The sequence below is a fragment of the Jatropha curcas genome, chromosome 5, assembly GCF_041381405.1.
Source record: "Jatropha curcas cultivar XTBG-Jc1 chromosome 5, XTBG_Jcur_1.0, whole genome shotgun sequence".
NCBI lineage: Eukaryota > Viridiplantae > Streptophyta > Magnoliopsida > Malpighiales > Euphorbiaceae > Jatropha > Jatropha curcas.
In genome coordinates, this window is record NC_143155.1 from 23,762,372 (window position 1) to 23,778,964 (window position 16,593).

Genomic DNA, 16,593 nt, shown 5'->3' on the forward strand with positions numbered 1-16,593 from the left:
GTTCTAGAAATAATGTCCAAATCACGGTAAGTTGCGAAAGATAGGGCTGGAAAACTGCATAACGCAGAAAATGACAGTAGGTGAAGAGATCTTGTATATATATATATATATGGTAGAACTCACATATCATTAAGTTTAGAGTAATTCACTCTGCTTCCAAGTTAATCTCCAGTTACATGACAGCTCTCTCACCGACACTAGATCCGCCGAACCTCTCACTTTCACACACTACCATATATTTAGCTTTAATATAAAAGGGAAAACATAAATTCGCCATATATAAGAATTTTTATTTTCAAAAAAGTAATTATAAGATTCATAATTTATGATTCCATTAATATTTTAATTATTTTATTCAAAACAGAGGAATCAAAGTGTCAATGAAATTAAAAATTATGTAAGTTTATAAATAATTTAACTATAATTTCAAAATTAATTTCTGGTCTATAATATGGTAACAATTTAACTTAATTGTTTCCATTTTGCTTGTTTTTTCAAACCCAACAAATTGGTGACATTTGTGTCATAAAAGGAATTTTAAATGTCTCGTGATCGCACTAACATGAAAGGGGATAGTTAGCACTTACTCGTTATAGATTACTCTTCACGAAAGTCACGTGCCAACGGCGAGTGACTTCGAGATACACAATACTCGCAGGTCTACCATAATAATCGTGGTCAAAACCGAGGCTCTCGCTAATTGTACAATTATTGTAGTTTGAATTCAGAGCCAAGTTGACTTTAGCCTCACTTAAGTCCGAAAGTCAGAACGATGTGCGGTTTTGAAGCTGGTATGTAATTTAATATGGGTGGCTGTTCATCGTACGATCAAGATTGCCTTCCTTGCTTTGTTTGTAATCTGTATACAATTCTTCCACTTTCCATCAACTTTTCACTTTCCATCGATCTCTAATTAATACTCTCCCCAAATTCTTCTTTTTGTTGAAACAAATCTTCTCATTTTCTCTCTATTCTCAGCTTTCTGTCATTTTCCCTAGAAAATATATTGATTTATTTGTCTTGTAAAAGGAACTCTTGCTTTCTCCATTCAAGACTTTATAGTTAGGAATTTCTTGTCCTTGTAGCAAATGAATTTTCATGGAATTGGCTAAAGTTTATAGCTTGTAATTTCTTGAAATTATTTATTTTTGTTCATTATTATTAAAATGGGTAATAAAGATTTCAAGAATTGTTTCTGCTTCTTGCTTCCTCTACTTATCCTATTCATTCTTTCTCCTGTTTCAGATGGACAATTAGCTCCAAGTGAAACAAGAATTCTTTTCCAAGTTCAGAAACTCCTTGAATATCCTTCAGTTCTTCAAGGATGGACAAACTGGACCAACTTCTGTTATCTCCCTCCCTCACCTTTTCTCAAGATTGTTTGCTCAAACACTCATGTAACTGAATTAACTATCATTGGAAACAAAACTTCCCCATCTCAAACTCCAAAACCAATTACTTCACTCAGTTTTGAAGTTTCTCAACATACTTTGTCCGAGAACTTCTCTATTGATGCTTTCTTCACTGTTCTAACAAAACTTTCATATTTGAAAGTGTTATCACTTGTTTCTTTAGGCTTGTGGGGTCCATTGCCCGCAAAGATCAAGAGGCTTTGGTCTCTTCAAGTACTTAATGTCAGTTCCAATTTCATTTATGGAGAAATTCCTCAAAATATTGTGTCATTAAAGATGCTTTCCAGTCTTGTTTTAGCTGATAATTTGTTGAATGGCAGTATTCCAGATCTCAAAACCTTGGTGTCACTCCAAGAGCTGAATTTCGGTAATAACCATTTTGCTTCCAACTTTCCTTCATTAAGTAACAGTCTTGTTACTATAATATTGAGTAACAATTCTTTAAGATCTGTCATTCCTCCAGGAATCAAGAACTTCTATAAACTTGAGCGATTAGACATTTCTTCTAATAAACTAATTGGTCCAATCCCTTCTTCTCTGTTTTCTCTGTTTTCAATTGAATATCTCGATTTAGCCCAGAATCAATTTAATGGTGCCCTGCCATCAAATATTTCCTGTAATCCTAAGCTGAAATTTGTAGACATTTCTAATAATCTTTTGATAGGGAAATTACCTTCATGTATTGCATCAAGTTCTCCAAATAGGACAGTTATTGGTTCGAGGAATTGCTTTTCTGGTAGAAATTATAGTTATCAGCATCCATTTGCATTCTGCCATAAAGAAGCATTAGCTGTTAAGCCTCCAGTTGAGAGTGGAAAGGAGAAGTCCAGTGCCCAATTAGGCCTAATTCTTGGTATTATAGGAGGGGTTGTTGGGGTAACAGGTCTACTTGGATTGTTGATTTTGGTCATTGTTAAAAGGTCAAAAACAACAAGAGCCAATGGAGGCAAATTTGATGGATTTTTTGCTGATAAAATGTCTGTCACTAGCTCTTCTGTGCAAACCATGGATTCAAGTAAGTTTTTCTATTTGATTTTTACATGTTAAGAAAAAATTAACGAAGACAATGATGATATGAATCTATGCAGGACGTGTGCCTCAAACAATGAGGTCAGCTGCAGTAGGTCTTCCACCATATCATGTGTTCACATTGGAAGAAATTGAAGATGCAACTAATAACTTCGATCCAATGAATTTCATGGGAGAAGGATCTCAAGGACAGGCACAATTCCATAATGTTTGTCAGAATAAGAACACTTCATCAAATCCCTTGAATCTGAATCTCCTAATTTTAATTTTTTTTTTTTTAAATTCCTTGCTATGATATATACAGCTTTATAAAGGTTGGGTTAGAGATGGCTCAGTGGTCCTAATTAAATGTATGAAATTAAAGCAGAAGCACTCGCCTCAAAACTTGTTGCAGCACATGGAAGTTCTATCAAAGCTGAGACATTTGCATTTGGTCAGTGTTCTTGGACACTGTATTGTCACTTCTCAAGACCGTCCAAGTACAGCTACTACTACTGTCTTTGTTGTTCTTGAACACATCTCCTATGGATCTCTCAAAGATTATCTTACCGGTAAATTTCAAGAAATAGATTTTGAAATTTTGAAGACCAATTTCAAGAAATTTTTATAAGTGATTACTTTTTGTGAATTTCTTGTTTTTGATTTAGCAGAATGGAGAAAGAAAGATGTCCTAAAGTGGCCACAAAGAATGGCAATTACTATTGGAGTTGCAAGAGGAATTCAATTCTTGCACACAGGAGTTGCACCTGGAATATTTGGGAATAATTTAAACATTGAAAATATATTGTTGGATGAAAGTCTCACTGCAAAGCTTAGTAACAATAACATTCCAATGCCATCTAAGGTGCCAGCGAAAACCACATATTAAAATTTATCCCAACCAGAAAAAAAAAAAAAGTTTTATTATTTTATTATATTTCATTACATTATACTAAATATTGCCTAAAGCTTTTCCTTTTTTCTTGTTTAATGTATATGAAGTTATTTCAAGTTTTGCTCTTTGAATTTTGCAGGTGGGTTCAGAGAGTCCTTTAAGCGGACAAGATGGTATAAAAGCAGAAAAGGAAGATGTTTATCAACTAGGTGTTATTCTAGTTCAAATCATTACTGGTAAAATTGTCACATCTACAAGTGAATTGGAAGAACTAAAGATTCAGGTAAACAACCATGCCTTCTTCTTTCTTTTAATTTTTTTTTTCCCCTTTTAGTGGTGTGAGATGATGGTGATTTTAGTGTAACGATAAAACTACTTCACTTGTAACTCAAAAGTCACGGGTTCAAGTGACGGAAGTAGATTTCCTCCGAAAACACAGAGAGAAAGCTGCATATATCAACCCTGCGTCTATTGGGTCGCCATTTTAGGAAATTACAAGTCAGCTTTTGTTTGCTTTATGATGTGGTTATTACTAAAATTGCTTCCTTTTTTTTTTTTTTTTTGGCGTGTGTTCTATAATAAACAGCTAGAGAAGGGCTTAGCAGAAGGTCCGTCAAAGTTACGACCTATGGTAGATCCATCTACAAGAGGCACTTTCGCATATGAATCCCTAAGAACTACAGTCAAAATCACCATAAGTTGCATCTCCAAAGAACCAAGTAACAGGCCTTCAATAGAAGATGTGCTATGGAATTTGCAGTACTCAAATCAAGTACAGGAAGGATGGGCAAGCAGTGGAAATCTTGGTACACAAATGTAGTATTAGTATGACTCATTTTTTGGAATTTCACTCCTTGTACTATAGTTATGTGACTAGGTCAAATAATTTATTAAACTACCTTGTACTATAGTTATCCAATTACGTTTTCCCTTCCAATTCTATTAAAAATGGCTTCAAAGAAATTGGTGTTCATGATAAGAAGGGCAAATTACGATTTTCCGATGAAATTTGACCTAATGAATTAGGTCGTTTATGGGTTTTGACCAAATTATTGATTTAAAATTTTTTTTTAAAAATTATTTTATGATAGTATTATGTTTTAAGTTCCATAAACATAGACGAGACAACCATGTCATAGTTAGATTGAGTTCATGAATTTATTCCGAAAGGTATTGTTGGACCATAGAAACCACTTAGGAATAAGGGTGTCAGTTGGGCCCAACTCCAACGAGTCCATTTGCTGAGACTATTATTAAGCAAGGAGATACATATGTTGTGAAGGAGGTTGTTCTTCTGCCCAAAATCAGGGTAAGAAAAAGAAAAAAGTTCACAAGCTCAAGCTCAAAATAGTTATTGTAGCTAATTGTGCAAATGGTGCTGTGCAAAAGCCCAAAAGCAACTGTTTTCACCGCAAGCAACCTAGTCACCCAAAACTTTAGCATCAGTAGATAAACATGTTATACCAATTAGGCTCTTTGATAAAAAATTTACACCTCCAAGTCTAAATTTAAAATTTCTAACTGTATAAAATCAAATAACAACATATCTTTATTTAATAATAATCCTCATAAAAAAACGAGTCAGATCCATTATAGAAATAATAAAGAAATAATAAAACAAATGGTAATAAAAAATAAGAGAAAAAACAAATCCATTATAGAAATAATATATTTTCAAACGGAAGGTGGAAGCTACTGTTGACCAACAGAAATAGTTCGAAACTGAATTTAGAGGATTAGAGAGAAAAAAAAAAAAAAAAAAGAAACAGAGAGTTACAACATGATTATTTTTATTTTTTCATTTTCAGTATTAACGTCTGTGTTAGCCGCTAATTACTGACTTGTCTGTTCTGTTTCACACAGCGTATAGTAAATGGCTTCAAATTGGACTCCGAAATTTAAGCAAAATTGTTGACAAAAAGAAATTTTGATTTCTCGAAATTCAATTTAATTTCATTCATTATCCCTTGATTTTAATCCTTCAGACATTGACTAATTAAGGTTTTGAATTAATATTAGAATCAATTCCTAACTGTTAACACCATGAGATTATATATCAGCAAATATATAAGCTTTTTTATTTTATTGATCGAAAATTTAATGGACCGAAATAATCTTCCATTATATAATAAAAATAACTCTCTCTTAACTTGTAAAATTAGTAAAAAATTAAAAAATTGATTTTTTATTTCTTTAGTCACCAAAAGAGGAGATTTGAATCTCTATTAGAATATATATATATATATAGATATATATTTACCACTAAATTATTTCTAGATTAAGTATAGTGTGATAAAAAAAGTCGTTGATACATTTTGGTGCAAGGATATAGAAATAACGAGGAAAAAAATTAATGAATTAATATGGAATATAAATCTGTCTTTTTGTCAAATTACTAGAAATTTGACTTTATTACAAAAATGCGCTCATAATATCACGTCAAAAATAAAAAAAGATGAATATAATTTTTTATATTCCAAGCATTTCTATGATAATATTTATTGACCCAAATCAATAGACCTGTCTACTGTTCACATGCATTCTGTTAATTGGATAAATTTTATTTGGAATTGGTTTCAAAGCATTGACTTATAAAAAAATAAATAGACCGACCCTTTAATTAAAAAGTTTCCATAATATTATATAACTAAAAATGTGTAATGAAAGTAACAAGTACCCGATCATCTTATTTTTCTTATATATATATATATATATATATATATATATATATATATATATATATATATATATATATATATATATATATATATATATATGCATTAGAGAGAGAGAGAGAGAGAGAGAGGTCAATCTAGGATTGAGCAAAGCAAAACATGCACAGGTAGTCTTGTTTAGTTTTAATTATACTTAATTAGCATCCATTGACCTCATGTTATATGAAAGTTTCCACTTGTTCTTATTTTTATTTTTTTTTTATGGGTTTTCCTAGTATATGGGTGAACATGGACCTTCATCGTCTAAGATTCAGGGCTCTAGACGGCACCGTACAATTAGTATTTTATGACCAATTGATCTAACTCTTAGATTTTGGTGAGAGAAGTTAATTAAGTTTCCTTTATTTGAATAATTTTTAGATTTCTTAATATATATGCTACTCACAAAAATATATTCAGATAAACTCCTTGCAATAATGATGGTTATAGATTTAAATTTTATGCTTTAATAAATAAAATTCGCTGGAAGACAGTACGGTGGAGTCATAGACTAGCTGTTAAATGAGAATGAATCGTTGGAAGACCTAATTATAGTTGGGAGGCTAAACCTAAACTAAAGGCTGCGATGATATTTTTATCTTTCAAGCAGATAAGAAAATAGTATTATTTCGTAACTTTACAGTGCAAGAGTAATATAAACATATTACGATTAAAATTATTTGTGGATCTATTTGGCACGCATGTGAATTAATCGAGTCAATAGATTTTAGATATCGAATGATTTAAAAAAAAATTATTCAAGATAAATATATAAAATAAAATATGATTATTGAAAGAGCCTATAAAATAAGACATGATTGGCAAAAATACCCATCTCAAAACCATAAATGTATCATATGATATATTTATGTATCATATTTATCATAATAAATACATTTATCATAAACATATATATATATATTTACTATGATAATATATATTTATCATAAATATATCATATTTATCGTAAACCACTCACATGTACCAGTGCTTGATCTGTTGTCAGGGGTGTTTGTGCATGTACCATTTGGCAAATTGGTATCTTGCCCCTAGGTGATGGTCGTTTCTACATTTATTTTCCTTTGCCATTATATTTAATTAAGCAAAGTCAAATTTTGAAATAATAATAATAATATAAATCTTAGCTGGTTGATGACTTGCTATTACATCATTAAAATCCAAAATGCTAGACGAATTTTGTCAAATTTCTGAAATGATGCTATTTAGATAATAAGGTAAAGTAACAAGTGCTCGTAATTCAAGTCTACTAACTCAATTAGTTCGGATTGATATAAGGCTCGCAAAAGAGGATAAAATGCTCTCTTCTGAGTAATTAAAGAGATTCTGTGTCAGCTAGGTATGATTGTTTGATCTTCCTACAGATGTAGAGAGTGAGAAATCTCGAGTTTTAATTTTTTTATTTTTGACACAAAAATTATTACCAATATGATGAATTTTATTCAAAGACGAGGGCTTTTCCTGCTATGTAGCCAACAATATTATTCCGGTCCTACTATGTATCCAAAAAAAAAGACAGAGTTTCTATGCCTAGGGCTCCAACTAATTTGAGAATAAAACTAAAGACTGAACTTATAATAATAATAATTAACAAAATTAAATTATTTTTCATTGATTTTTAATAGTGAGGATTACAGTATGAATAATCATCAATTGACTATAAATTAAAAATATAATTTATAAAGCTATAGTACAAAAGGAGTACATAGTCAACAACAAAATGCTTGCTTCTTGCATTACATTATAATGTTCTCTCTTTAAACCTGGAAATTATAATATTTCTTTTTGTCTTTTTAACATTAAAAAACGGAAAAGAAAACTTCTTTCCTTTGAAGATATTATTTTTCCATTATAATAATATTCTATATATTTTTAAACAAATAATTCAATATTCAAATCTCAAACATTTCTTTTAATAACTTATTTATCCAAAGTTGAAATTCTCTTTTTGTATTAATTTGCCTGTTTGGTTGGGCAAAAGGATAAGAATCCCAATGGATGGTTTGATTAATAAAAAAAAAAAAAAAGGGGTGGAGAAGGAATTATTGAATTTATAATTTCCTCCTCCCCCAGGAAATGAGATTCACAGTACCATGGATTTACATTTCCATCCCCCTTTCTCGCGTAAAAGCGATCAGAATTCGAACACGCCGCGTTTTACTGGGAAGGATCGAACCATGGGAACGAATCTACAGGGCTATCACCTTCTTTGGCCAGATCTTCCAACCTTTATAGGAATCCGTTTGACAAACAATACAAATGTGAATATGATATACTTTTTTTAACAAATAGTATTTAAAATAACATATATTCTTTTTGCATAATTTTAAATTTCTTTTATCATATTTTATTTACAATTAAGGAAGTATGATTTTTTTTTTTCTAACCTTACCCTTGTCTCCTGATATCTCTACTAGATAAATTAATAAAATGATAATTTAATCATTCATAACTTTTTGTGAAAAAAAAAGAAGTTGTATAATGACTTTCTTAATATATATACAAATTGAAAATATGGCAATTAAAATTGGACAAAGATAGTCATATAATTAAAATATTAAAGATCAAATAATTATTAAATAAAATTTTAGAATTAAAATAATGAATTTGTTTATTATAATTTATTAATATAATTATTTTTACATTTTTAATATTTTATTAATATATTTTTAATACATAATATTAAAAGATATTAGATTTTTTTTTTTTGTTAACAGGAGCACATCACATGAAATAAAAAGCTTAAAAATTTAAATTTTTTATGTTATATTAATAAAAATTAAAAACTTAAAATAAATATTACATAAATTTTGTAATGATTCGAATTTCAGTATTTATAATAATGAAACAACTTTTGAAAAACCATATTCTAACTGTTTAGTAAACCAAACATTTATGTAAAAAAAAAAAAAAAAAAAATCATTCCATGCATTATTAATTTCGTCTGATTTGATTTAATTTTAGATTCTGATTCCAAATCTAAACCAACCAAAGACCTTATTTTCTTCAAAGCTTTATCCTCCACATTGGCAGTAGACTTTTTGATGGTTTGCAAGAATTAATAAATTTATTTATATAATTTACAAGAACAAAACGTCAGTAATTAAATTATAAGTTGCATATTAGACCTGTCATTGATTAAAAAAATGACTTACCATACCATGATTAAACAATTATGGCCTATCATCACAGAATTTGTCATCTATAATTAAACAATTCAATTTGGTTATTAGACTCATCGTTTAATTAAATTGATGTAAATTTGACTTGTTAAAATTATTAATTAGCTAGTGAATAATTTTTAATCATAAAATTAAATAACTTGTTAGATTACCAAACGACCTCATCATTCATTATCAAGTGTGCTTTGTTGTGTAATGGATTAGGAATTTAAAAAGATTGATTGCTAATTGGAATTTCTTTTAAATTGAAGAATGTAGAAGAGGTGTTAGAATATGAATTTTCTTTTTATTGTTATTAAATCGTAATCCTTTTATTTGCTAGAGATTTACTTGTTTACATTCTGTCGATGCCCTTCATGGACCAAATCAATTAAAATAATTTATTATAAAAACGAAGATATTTTAAAAAATATATATTTTTTGATTGGTTTGATTTGTAGATAAGTCTAATTCAACGTGCGTGTATATATATATTTGAAAATTATCTTTAATAAAGGTATATTAGTGTGTAAGAGAACTATGAATTCAGGTTTTAATAACTCATTTAAAAATTTATATAGGTAGCCAATCAAATGTGGTTTGATTGAGTGTGGGAGTAGTAAGAGGTTTAGAGTTTCATCTATTGACATTTTGTGAAGATTTCGATGGCTAGAAGATTAGATTTATCTAAATCCAATTTCTCGCCCAACTCATAAGCTAAATCAATGAAAATATGAATTTTTTTATAAATTATTTATATTTTATCATTTTTTTTTTATTTTAATGATAATCACAAATACTCTCGTTTGGAAAGAAATATTCTCAAATGCGTAGATTTTACTCCCACAACTATAGTATAAATTTTTTGATCTGCCGGTCCTATCGTCTTGGATATATATAGTTAACAAAAGGGAGGATGCAATTTTCAAATTCGAATGGAAAAAGGATTAAGTCCTAAAACGCAAATATATAATTTTCTATACAAAAATATGGCTTTTGACAGGTTGGATGGGTTACCAAAACGGAATTTGTGGCACAAAATTAATACAAGGAAAATGCAATGTACAGAACCGGCAAGCATGTTGTTGCCAGATATTCTTAATATAAGTGTAATGCAGCTAATTATGTTCCTGGAAAATGCAAATAATTAACTATAATATGCTACATTAATTAATTAAAAATGCATATTAAATTTCAACTTGGGAAATTAAAATTATATCACTATCGTTGGACTCTATCCAACCATGTTTTCGACTTGGTTTCTTATTTTCTGCCATGACATTTTCTTTTCTTTTGACATTTCTACCCTGAGATTTTTATTTTTTTGAAACGGTACCAATGCTAAATATGGAAACTCACCTGGAAGTAATTCTTCTATCAAAAATTGACAGGGAAAAGTAGAATTCATTAAAAAAGATGGCTAATTTCTTCAATTTTTCCAACTTGTCTGAGTCTTGAATCCCTCAACAACTTTGAAATTTACTAAAAACTGGAATTTCTTTCCCCTCTTTTTTTTTTTTTTTATTGCAATAATGACTTTGAAGATACCTATAATATTATTATTATTCTGGAAGCTATAGTCTATGGAGACCAGGTAAGAAAAGACAAAGATACCTACGACTAATGTGTTTTAACGTATTAGTTTTGCCTTGTAAAGATTTTCTCAGTAGGAGAGAAAGAAAGAATATATACATATACAATCAGCTGTGACAATGGATTAAAGGGGGGAAAAGGAAAGAAAAAACAAAAATAGAAGTAAACACACGTTCATCAAATTTTCCAATGTTTGAAAGGTAAATAGGTTTATTAATAATATAAACTGAGCTGAGCTTTCTGGTTTTAATGGCAGACTTCTACGCTTTCTTGACTATATGGATGGATAATATGAATATATATATATAACTGCGGCTTTGAACAAAAATTAATATACTAATGAAATGTTTGACTGCGAGCCAAAACTATGTATTTTCTTTTCCAAATCCGATAACCATTGTTGCGTTACGGAAAGAAAGAAGAGATATGTTTGGTCTCATAAGAAAAATTAATTAAGAGATTTCGATCAGTTATAATTATTTTGCAAATACGTACATTGACAAATTAATACACTAATTAATGTTTATTATTATTTCTAAATATCATTATATTATTTATATATATAGGTATGTTATACGTATAAGTTATAGCCATTGTGTAACGTTACGTACGTTATTGTATTTTTTTTTATCATACTTTTTTAAAAATTTATAAAAAACAAGTATAATTAATTCAAGAATCATGAAATGGGCGCATGATTAGGGGCTAAATTAGTAGTATTATTTTTATTACTCTCCTAGTAAGAAAAAAAAATATTTTGCAGTCAAATATATAAATATTGTGACCATAAATTTATGGCAGCAAAAATAAATTGTTATACTAGTATATATAGTTAAAGTAATAAAAGCGGTCGGTTCATTGAATAAATTTCTGGGGATCACTGGCCACCGGCTAGGGTCCCAGGGAGACCATTAAATGGTCAAAAGTATGACGTGTCAAACTCTGGTTGGATAATAGTTGCAACATAGGTGAGGACGTAGATTATCTATCAGGAAACAGTCGCATAAATTTTGCAATAGAGTCCATAAGACGGCGGCTAACTTTGACCAAGCATCTGTGGTTTACACGTACCAAATCTTGAACGTGCTCTTTTTCTTCCTTTCTTTCTTTATTTACATATATTAAATTATATACACAAAAAGTTGAAATTGAATATTTTTTAAATAAAAAATGACATTTGCGTTGGCTTATTGGAGTATATTTGACATTTCTCAAATGAGTAACATGCAAATTAAGATAAGCACTCGTGTTTGAATTTTTAACTAAAAGTCAAATTTTGGAGGCTCTTTAGCCCTCTTTCTTATATATACTACCTATTGCTATGTATTTATGCCCATTTCTATTAATGATAAAAAAGCTCTATAACAATGGAGAATTACTTGGAAAAGTCAGATTTAGCTACAGAAGAGAAGACGGTCAAATCAAATTATGGTGATGAAGAGAGTAGTAAGGTGAATATTGATCTTTGATATGCATGCGTGAGGGATTGTTATTTCTTGGATATTTTTCTCTTTTTATTAGTTATTAAGTTCTATTATATATGCTTAGCGATGATTTCTGTATATGAAAGTTCAGTTTTTGGTTCTGGAAATTTCAAGTGAATTTATATTTTTTAGATTTTTTTTTTTTTTTGTTTCTATTTGAATTCATGATATTGGATTTGAAAATTGCAAATTTTTAGATTTCATTGCACTGCAAATTTATAAATATTCAGCAAATTCTATGAATCCAAATCTATGAATTGAAATAGCTATTTCAGTTTCTTGGATCCTAAACTCCACAGTTTGATGATTACAAACTTGATGAGGTTTATATATATATATGGTCTTTTGCTTAGTTATAATAAAATTGAAGCATGCATTTTCTGTTTGGTGTGTCTCAGGAAGGAAAAACAATTCATGTTAAACAAGAAGAGAATGGCCCAAAGCAGCCTTCTTCCATGGTAAACAATTTAGCTTCATTCAAACATGTAAGAATTCAAACACTGATCGGTATTTCTGTTTTTTTTTTTTTTTTTTTTTTTAACTTTAGGATGATTGGAGAAGACTGAATACGGAATTGCTATTTTTTTATTTAATTCATACAAAAAGAATTTCTTAATAGTTTGTATTGGCGGAATCTTAATAGTTTTATCATTCTTTGCAAGTTGGCCATATATCAAAATATAGAAGAGACGTTGATTTACAAAATAATAATAATAATAATTTAAAGATTACAAATCTATTGGTTAATTAAATAAATGTTTTATACATTGCATCATACATACACTTTTTTTTATGTAAACTACCGATATTCGGACCCTATTACCAGAACCGCTTTGTCCAATATCATACAGACATATTGTTCAACCAAAATGGTGGTAGACCAATTCATATATAAATAATAAATTCGCATCTCAGCTTTCAAAGTAATTAAGGATCAATTATACATGTATGTTAACGAAGGAATAATTTATCATGTAAAATACACATACACTAGGTCAACATAGATTGCTCGCAACTGCCGCCATGTGGATCTGAAATCTTCTTTTAACTAATCCATATGCAGAAATAGAGATCTAGGTTTATAATTTTTTTTTTTCTTTCGTATGTTCATATATAACTGGAAAACCATAATGTTAACTAATAACTTTCTTTGGTTTGAAGTTATCTTCTGCATGGTTAATAATAAAACACTAGCTAGTTATAGTGAAGGTAAAGGTAAAATGGTGTTAAGCTGTTTTTATAATTTTTTCTTTTTTGGGATATAGGAGGATCAGCTGAGATCAACAAAAGCCCAAATAGGTGAGGTTAGGGAAGAAAATGAAAAGTTAAAGCAATTACTATCCAAGATTGTGAAGGATTATCAGTCATTACAGAAGCATTTCTCTAAAGTTATGCAAGAAGAAACAACAAAGAAATCAACAAAAAGAATACGTTCCCATGAAGAAAATGATCGAGAACCTGAACTTGTCTCTCTTAGCCTTGGAAGAAGTAGTTCTAGTGAACTCAAAAAGGAGGATGAGAAAAAAAGCAGCAATGTAAGTGATGGAAATGAGGAATTGAATAATGTTAAAGGACTTTCACTTGGGCTGGACTGTAAATTTGAGCCAGATTCTTTTGCAACTATGAAGAAGAATAACAACAATAATAATAATCCAAGCTCTGAAAGTAACAGCTTTGATGAAGAAGAAACTAAGGAAGAGGAACCAACTGAGACATGGCCGCCAAGCAAAGTTTCAAAGATGATAAAAAGTACAGAAGATGAAATGTTGCAACAAACCCAGATGAAGAAAACTAGGGTTTCAGTCAGAACCAGATGTGAAGCTCCCACGGTGTGTGTCTAACTTAATTAATTTGCTTATTATATTACCAACTTTGTGCTTTTTTGATGGAGTATATCTGTCTTTATGGACTGAATTAATGGTTATCAACTTTTATTTTTCATATAACGTAATCGAATGTCTTTTATATAGTATACAAGCGAGCTTTAGTAATGTCGATGGTTCTGAAAATTTTTTAAATATAAGTAAAGAAATCATCATTACATATTGAAATAAATAAATTCTTTCTATCAAGCTCAGGTTCAATAATATAATTAATTCCAATTGAATGTGCAGATGAATGATGGATGTCAATGGAGAAAATATGGGCAGAAAATAGCGAAAGGAAATCCATGTCCTCGGGCATACTATCGTTGCACAGTCTCACCAACTTGCCCTGTGAGAAAACAGGTATATACTAATTTTTTCTTATGATATTTCAGTAAGTAGGACGTTCATTATTTCACTTTTTTAATGAAAAAGAAGCTATTATTTTGAAATTTAAGTTAATTCAAATTATGATAAAGTAAAAAATATTGACAAAGAGGATTCATTGGCTTACTCTTTTAATCTGGCAACAAATGCTGAAAAAGTTACACTGTGCTGAAATTAAAATAATGCATTTGGTTGCTCTAAATAGAAATTGTCTTTCAGGTTTATTTTGACATTAATTATAAACTTAAAACAAAATAATTTAAAGATAGTTATAGTGTTATTGAACTTTTTTTTTTTTTTTTATGAGAAATTGTTATATTAAAACTTATTAGAAATGATATGAATTATTTTGAAACGAGATTAGTTTTGTATAAAAAAAAAAAAAAAGACATGGGAATATACACGGAGAAAAGAACTCATTGATTTCATTTTCTCTTCTTAAAAATTAGTTCTAAAAATGACTTGTGAATTATAGTAACAATTCCTGATGCAATTTGTTTCAGGTGCAAAGATGTATAGAGGACATGTCAATTTTAATAACAACCTACGAAGGAACACATAACCATCCTCTTCCACTTTCTGCCACAGCAATGGCTTCAACCACATCAGCAGCTGCATCAATGCTACAATCACAGTCATTTTCAACCTCAAACACATCATCAATTTCTGCACCATCTTCTTTCTCCACTTCCAATGCCTTAAACTTCACTTTCTCCCACAATATTACAAAACCACAGCAATTCTTTTTCCAAAATTCTTCAATCTCAACCAACAACTCACACCCTACAATTACTCTTGACCTTACTTCCCCAACCAATACTGCCCTATTTTCTTCTTCTTCTTCTTCTTCTTCTTCTTCTTCATTATCAGCTCCAAAATACTCTCCAACGTGTCTCAACTTTTCTTCTTCTTCCTTTGATTCTAGTACTCTTCAAACTCCATGGCCCAACATTAATGGACACCACCAGCCCTACCCTATTAATTATCGAAACGTTAATGTACCCCACCAGCTCTACAATAACCAGACTACTACTTCTTCTTCTTATCAGTCTTTGACAGAGAGCATTGCAGCTGCAACCAAGGTGATTGCTTTAGACCCTGGTTTCCGGACAGCCTTGGCGGCAGCGATTACATCCTTTGTCGGTAATGGAGGCAACAATGCCGGCAGTGGTGGTCAGTATCACACTAATTTGAGATCTCAGGAAAAAGGAAGCTTGGTTTTGTTTCCGTCTTCATTGCCATTTTCTGCTTCCAAGAGTTCTTCTGGTTCTCTTGATGAGAGTCGGGACCGTAACAAGGGCTGAGGTTAAAAAAGAGAAAGTAATTAATGTAAATTTTTAAATTTATCACTTTTGTTAGGTAGATTGTAGATTATTTTTTAAATATAATAGAAATGTTTTGGTATGTAATTGAGCTGAAAATTGTACATTTGATTTGATTTTTTTTTTAAATTTATTTAAGGATGTTGTTATATTTGCCTATACAACGAGTAACAGTAAATATCTGGTTAATACTTAAGAAATGAGTAAGGTCTTTTTTTTTTCTTTTTCTTTTTTTCATTTGGTTCAGAAACAATAAATCAAATTGGATTAATTAGTTATTATGACCAAATATTTTTTTTTTTGGTACATTAAAATAAATTATGACTTATTTTCCATGCAATTTTTAATTTCACCTAATTATATTACAGACCCTAGAGATCGTGGTACTCATCTTTTATCCACGTAGACAGATAGAGACATTACATATTGTAAACCAGCTTAAAAAAATTGATAATTAATAATTACTTATATAACTTTTTTTAGGAAAAAAAAAAAGCTCTACTAAATTATAATATAACTAAGGCTCATGCATTGCTCAAATTGTTATATGATTAAAAAATTAATCCAATTCATATTCTTCTTGATCTTTATAAAGCTAATGTCTGAATCTTATAATTTGAACATTAAATTATTATTATTTTTAAAAAAATTTTGAATAATAACAATTAATACTTATATTTATTCATAAATTGTTATTTTTTAAAAAATATTTACTCCATATTTCATATTCTAAT

At 29.6% G+C, this 16,593-nt stretch overlaps 2 protein-coding genes across 5 annotated transcripts; both read left to right on the forward strand.

Moving 5' to 3' along the window:
- The first annotated feature begins 765 nt into the window (after positions 1–765).
- Positions 766–4,278, forward strand: LOC105649763 (Leucine-rich repeat protein kinase family protein). Of its 4 annotated transcripts, none has more exons than XM_020685455.3 (6): positions 766–2,427; positions 2,501–2,634; positions 2,746–2,992; positions 3,089–3,285; positions 3,455–3,598; positions 3,902–4,278. In XM_020685455.3, the coding sequence occupies exons 1-6, from the start codon at positions 1,167–1,169 to the stop codon at positions 4,133–4,135; spliced, it is 2,217 nt and encodes a 738-aa protein (XP_020541114.1). In that variant the 5' UTR covers positions 766–1,166; the 3' UTR covers positions 4,136–4,278. The 4 variants fall into 4 exon arrangements, with proteins under 4 accessions (XP_020541114.1, XP_020541113.1, XP_020541115.1 ...); XM_020685454.3 differs by having other exon boundaries at positions 767–2,427; positions 2,501–2,649; XM_020685456.3 differs by having other exon boundaries at positions 769–2,427; positions 3,092–3,285.
- A 7,868-nt stretch (positions 4,279–12,146) lies between these two features.
- LOC105649764 (WRKY transcription factor 72A) lies at positions 12,147–16,044 on the forward strand. Its single transcript, XM_012236536.4, has 5 exons — positions 12,147–12,252; positions 12,684–12,770; positions 13,551–14,114; positions 14,400–14,513; positions 15,041–16,044. The coding sequence occupies exons 1-5, from the start codon at positions 12,169–12,171 to the stop codon at positions 15,839–15,841; spliced, it is 1,650 nt and encodes a 549-aa protein (XP_012091926.1). The 5' UTR covers positions 12,147–12,168; the 3' UTR covers positions 15,842–16,044.
- Positions 16,045–16,593: the final 549 nt, after the last annotated feature.

Excerpts from the sequence above, each read along its gene's own strand:
- LOC105649763 (XM_020685454.3), top strand. The coding sequence starts at position 1,167 with ATGGGTAATAAAGATTTCAAGAATTGTTTCTGCTTCTTGCTTCCTCTA. Across the intron at positions 2,428-2,500 it reads TGTGCAAACCATGGATTCAA|GACGTGTGCCTCAAACAATG; the intron begins GTAAGTTTTTCT and ends GAATCTATGCAG. Across the intron at positions 2,650-2,745 it reads GACAGGCACAATTCCATAAT|CTTTATAAAGGTTGGGTTAG; the intron begins GTTTGTCAGAAT and ends TGATATATACAG.
- LOC105649764 (XM_012236536.4), top strand. The coding sequence starts at position 12,169 with ATGGAGAATTACTTGGAAAAGTCAGATTTAGCTACAGAAGAGAAGACG. Across the intron at positions 12,253-12,683 it reads GTGATGAAGAGAGTAGTAAG|GAAGGAAAAACAATTCATGT; the intron begins GTGAATATTGAT and ends GGTGTGTCTCAG. Across the intron at positions 14,115-14,399 it reads CCAGATGTGAAGCTCCCACG|ATGAATGATGGATGTCAATG; the intron begins GTGTGTGTCTAA and ends TTGAATGTGCAG.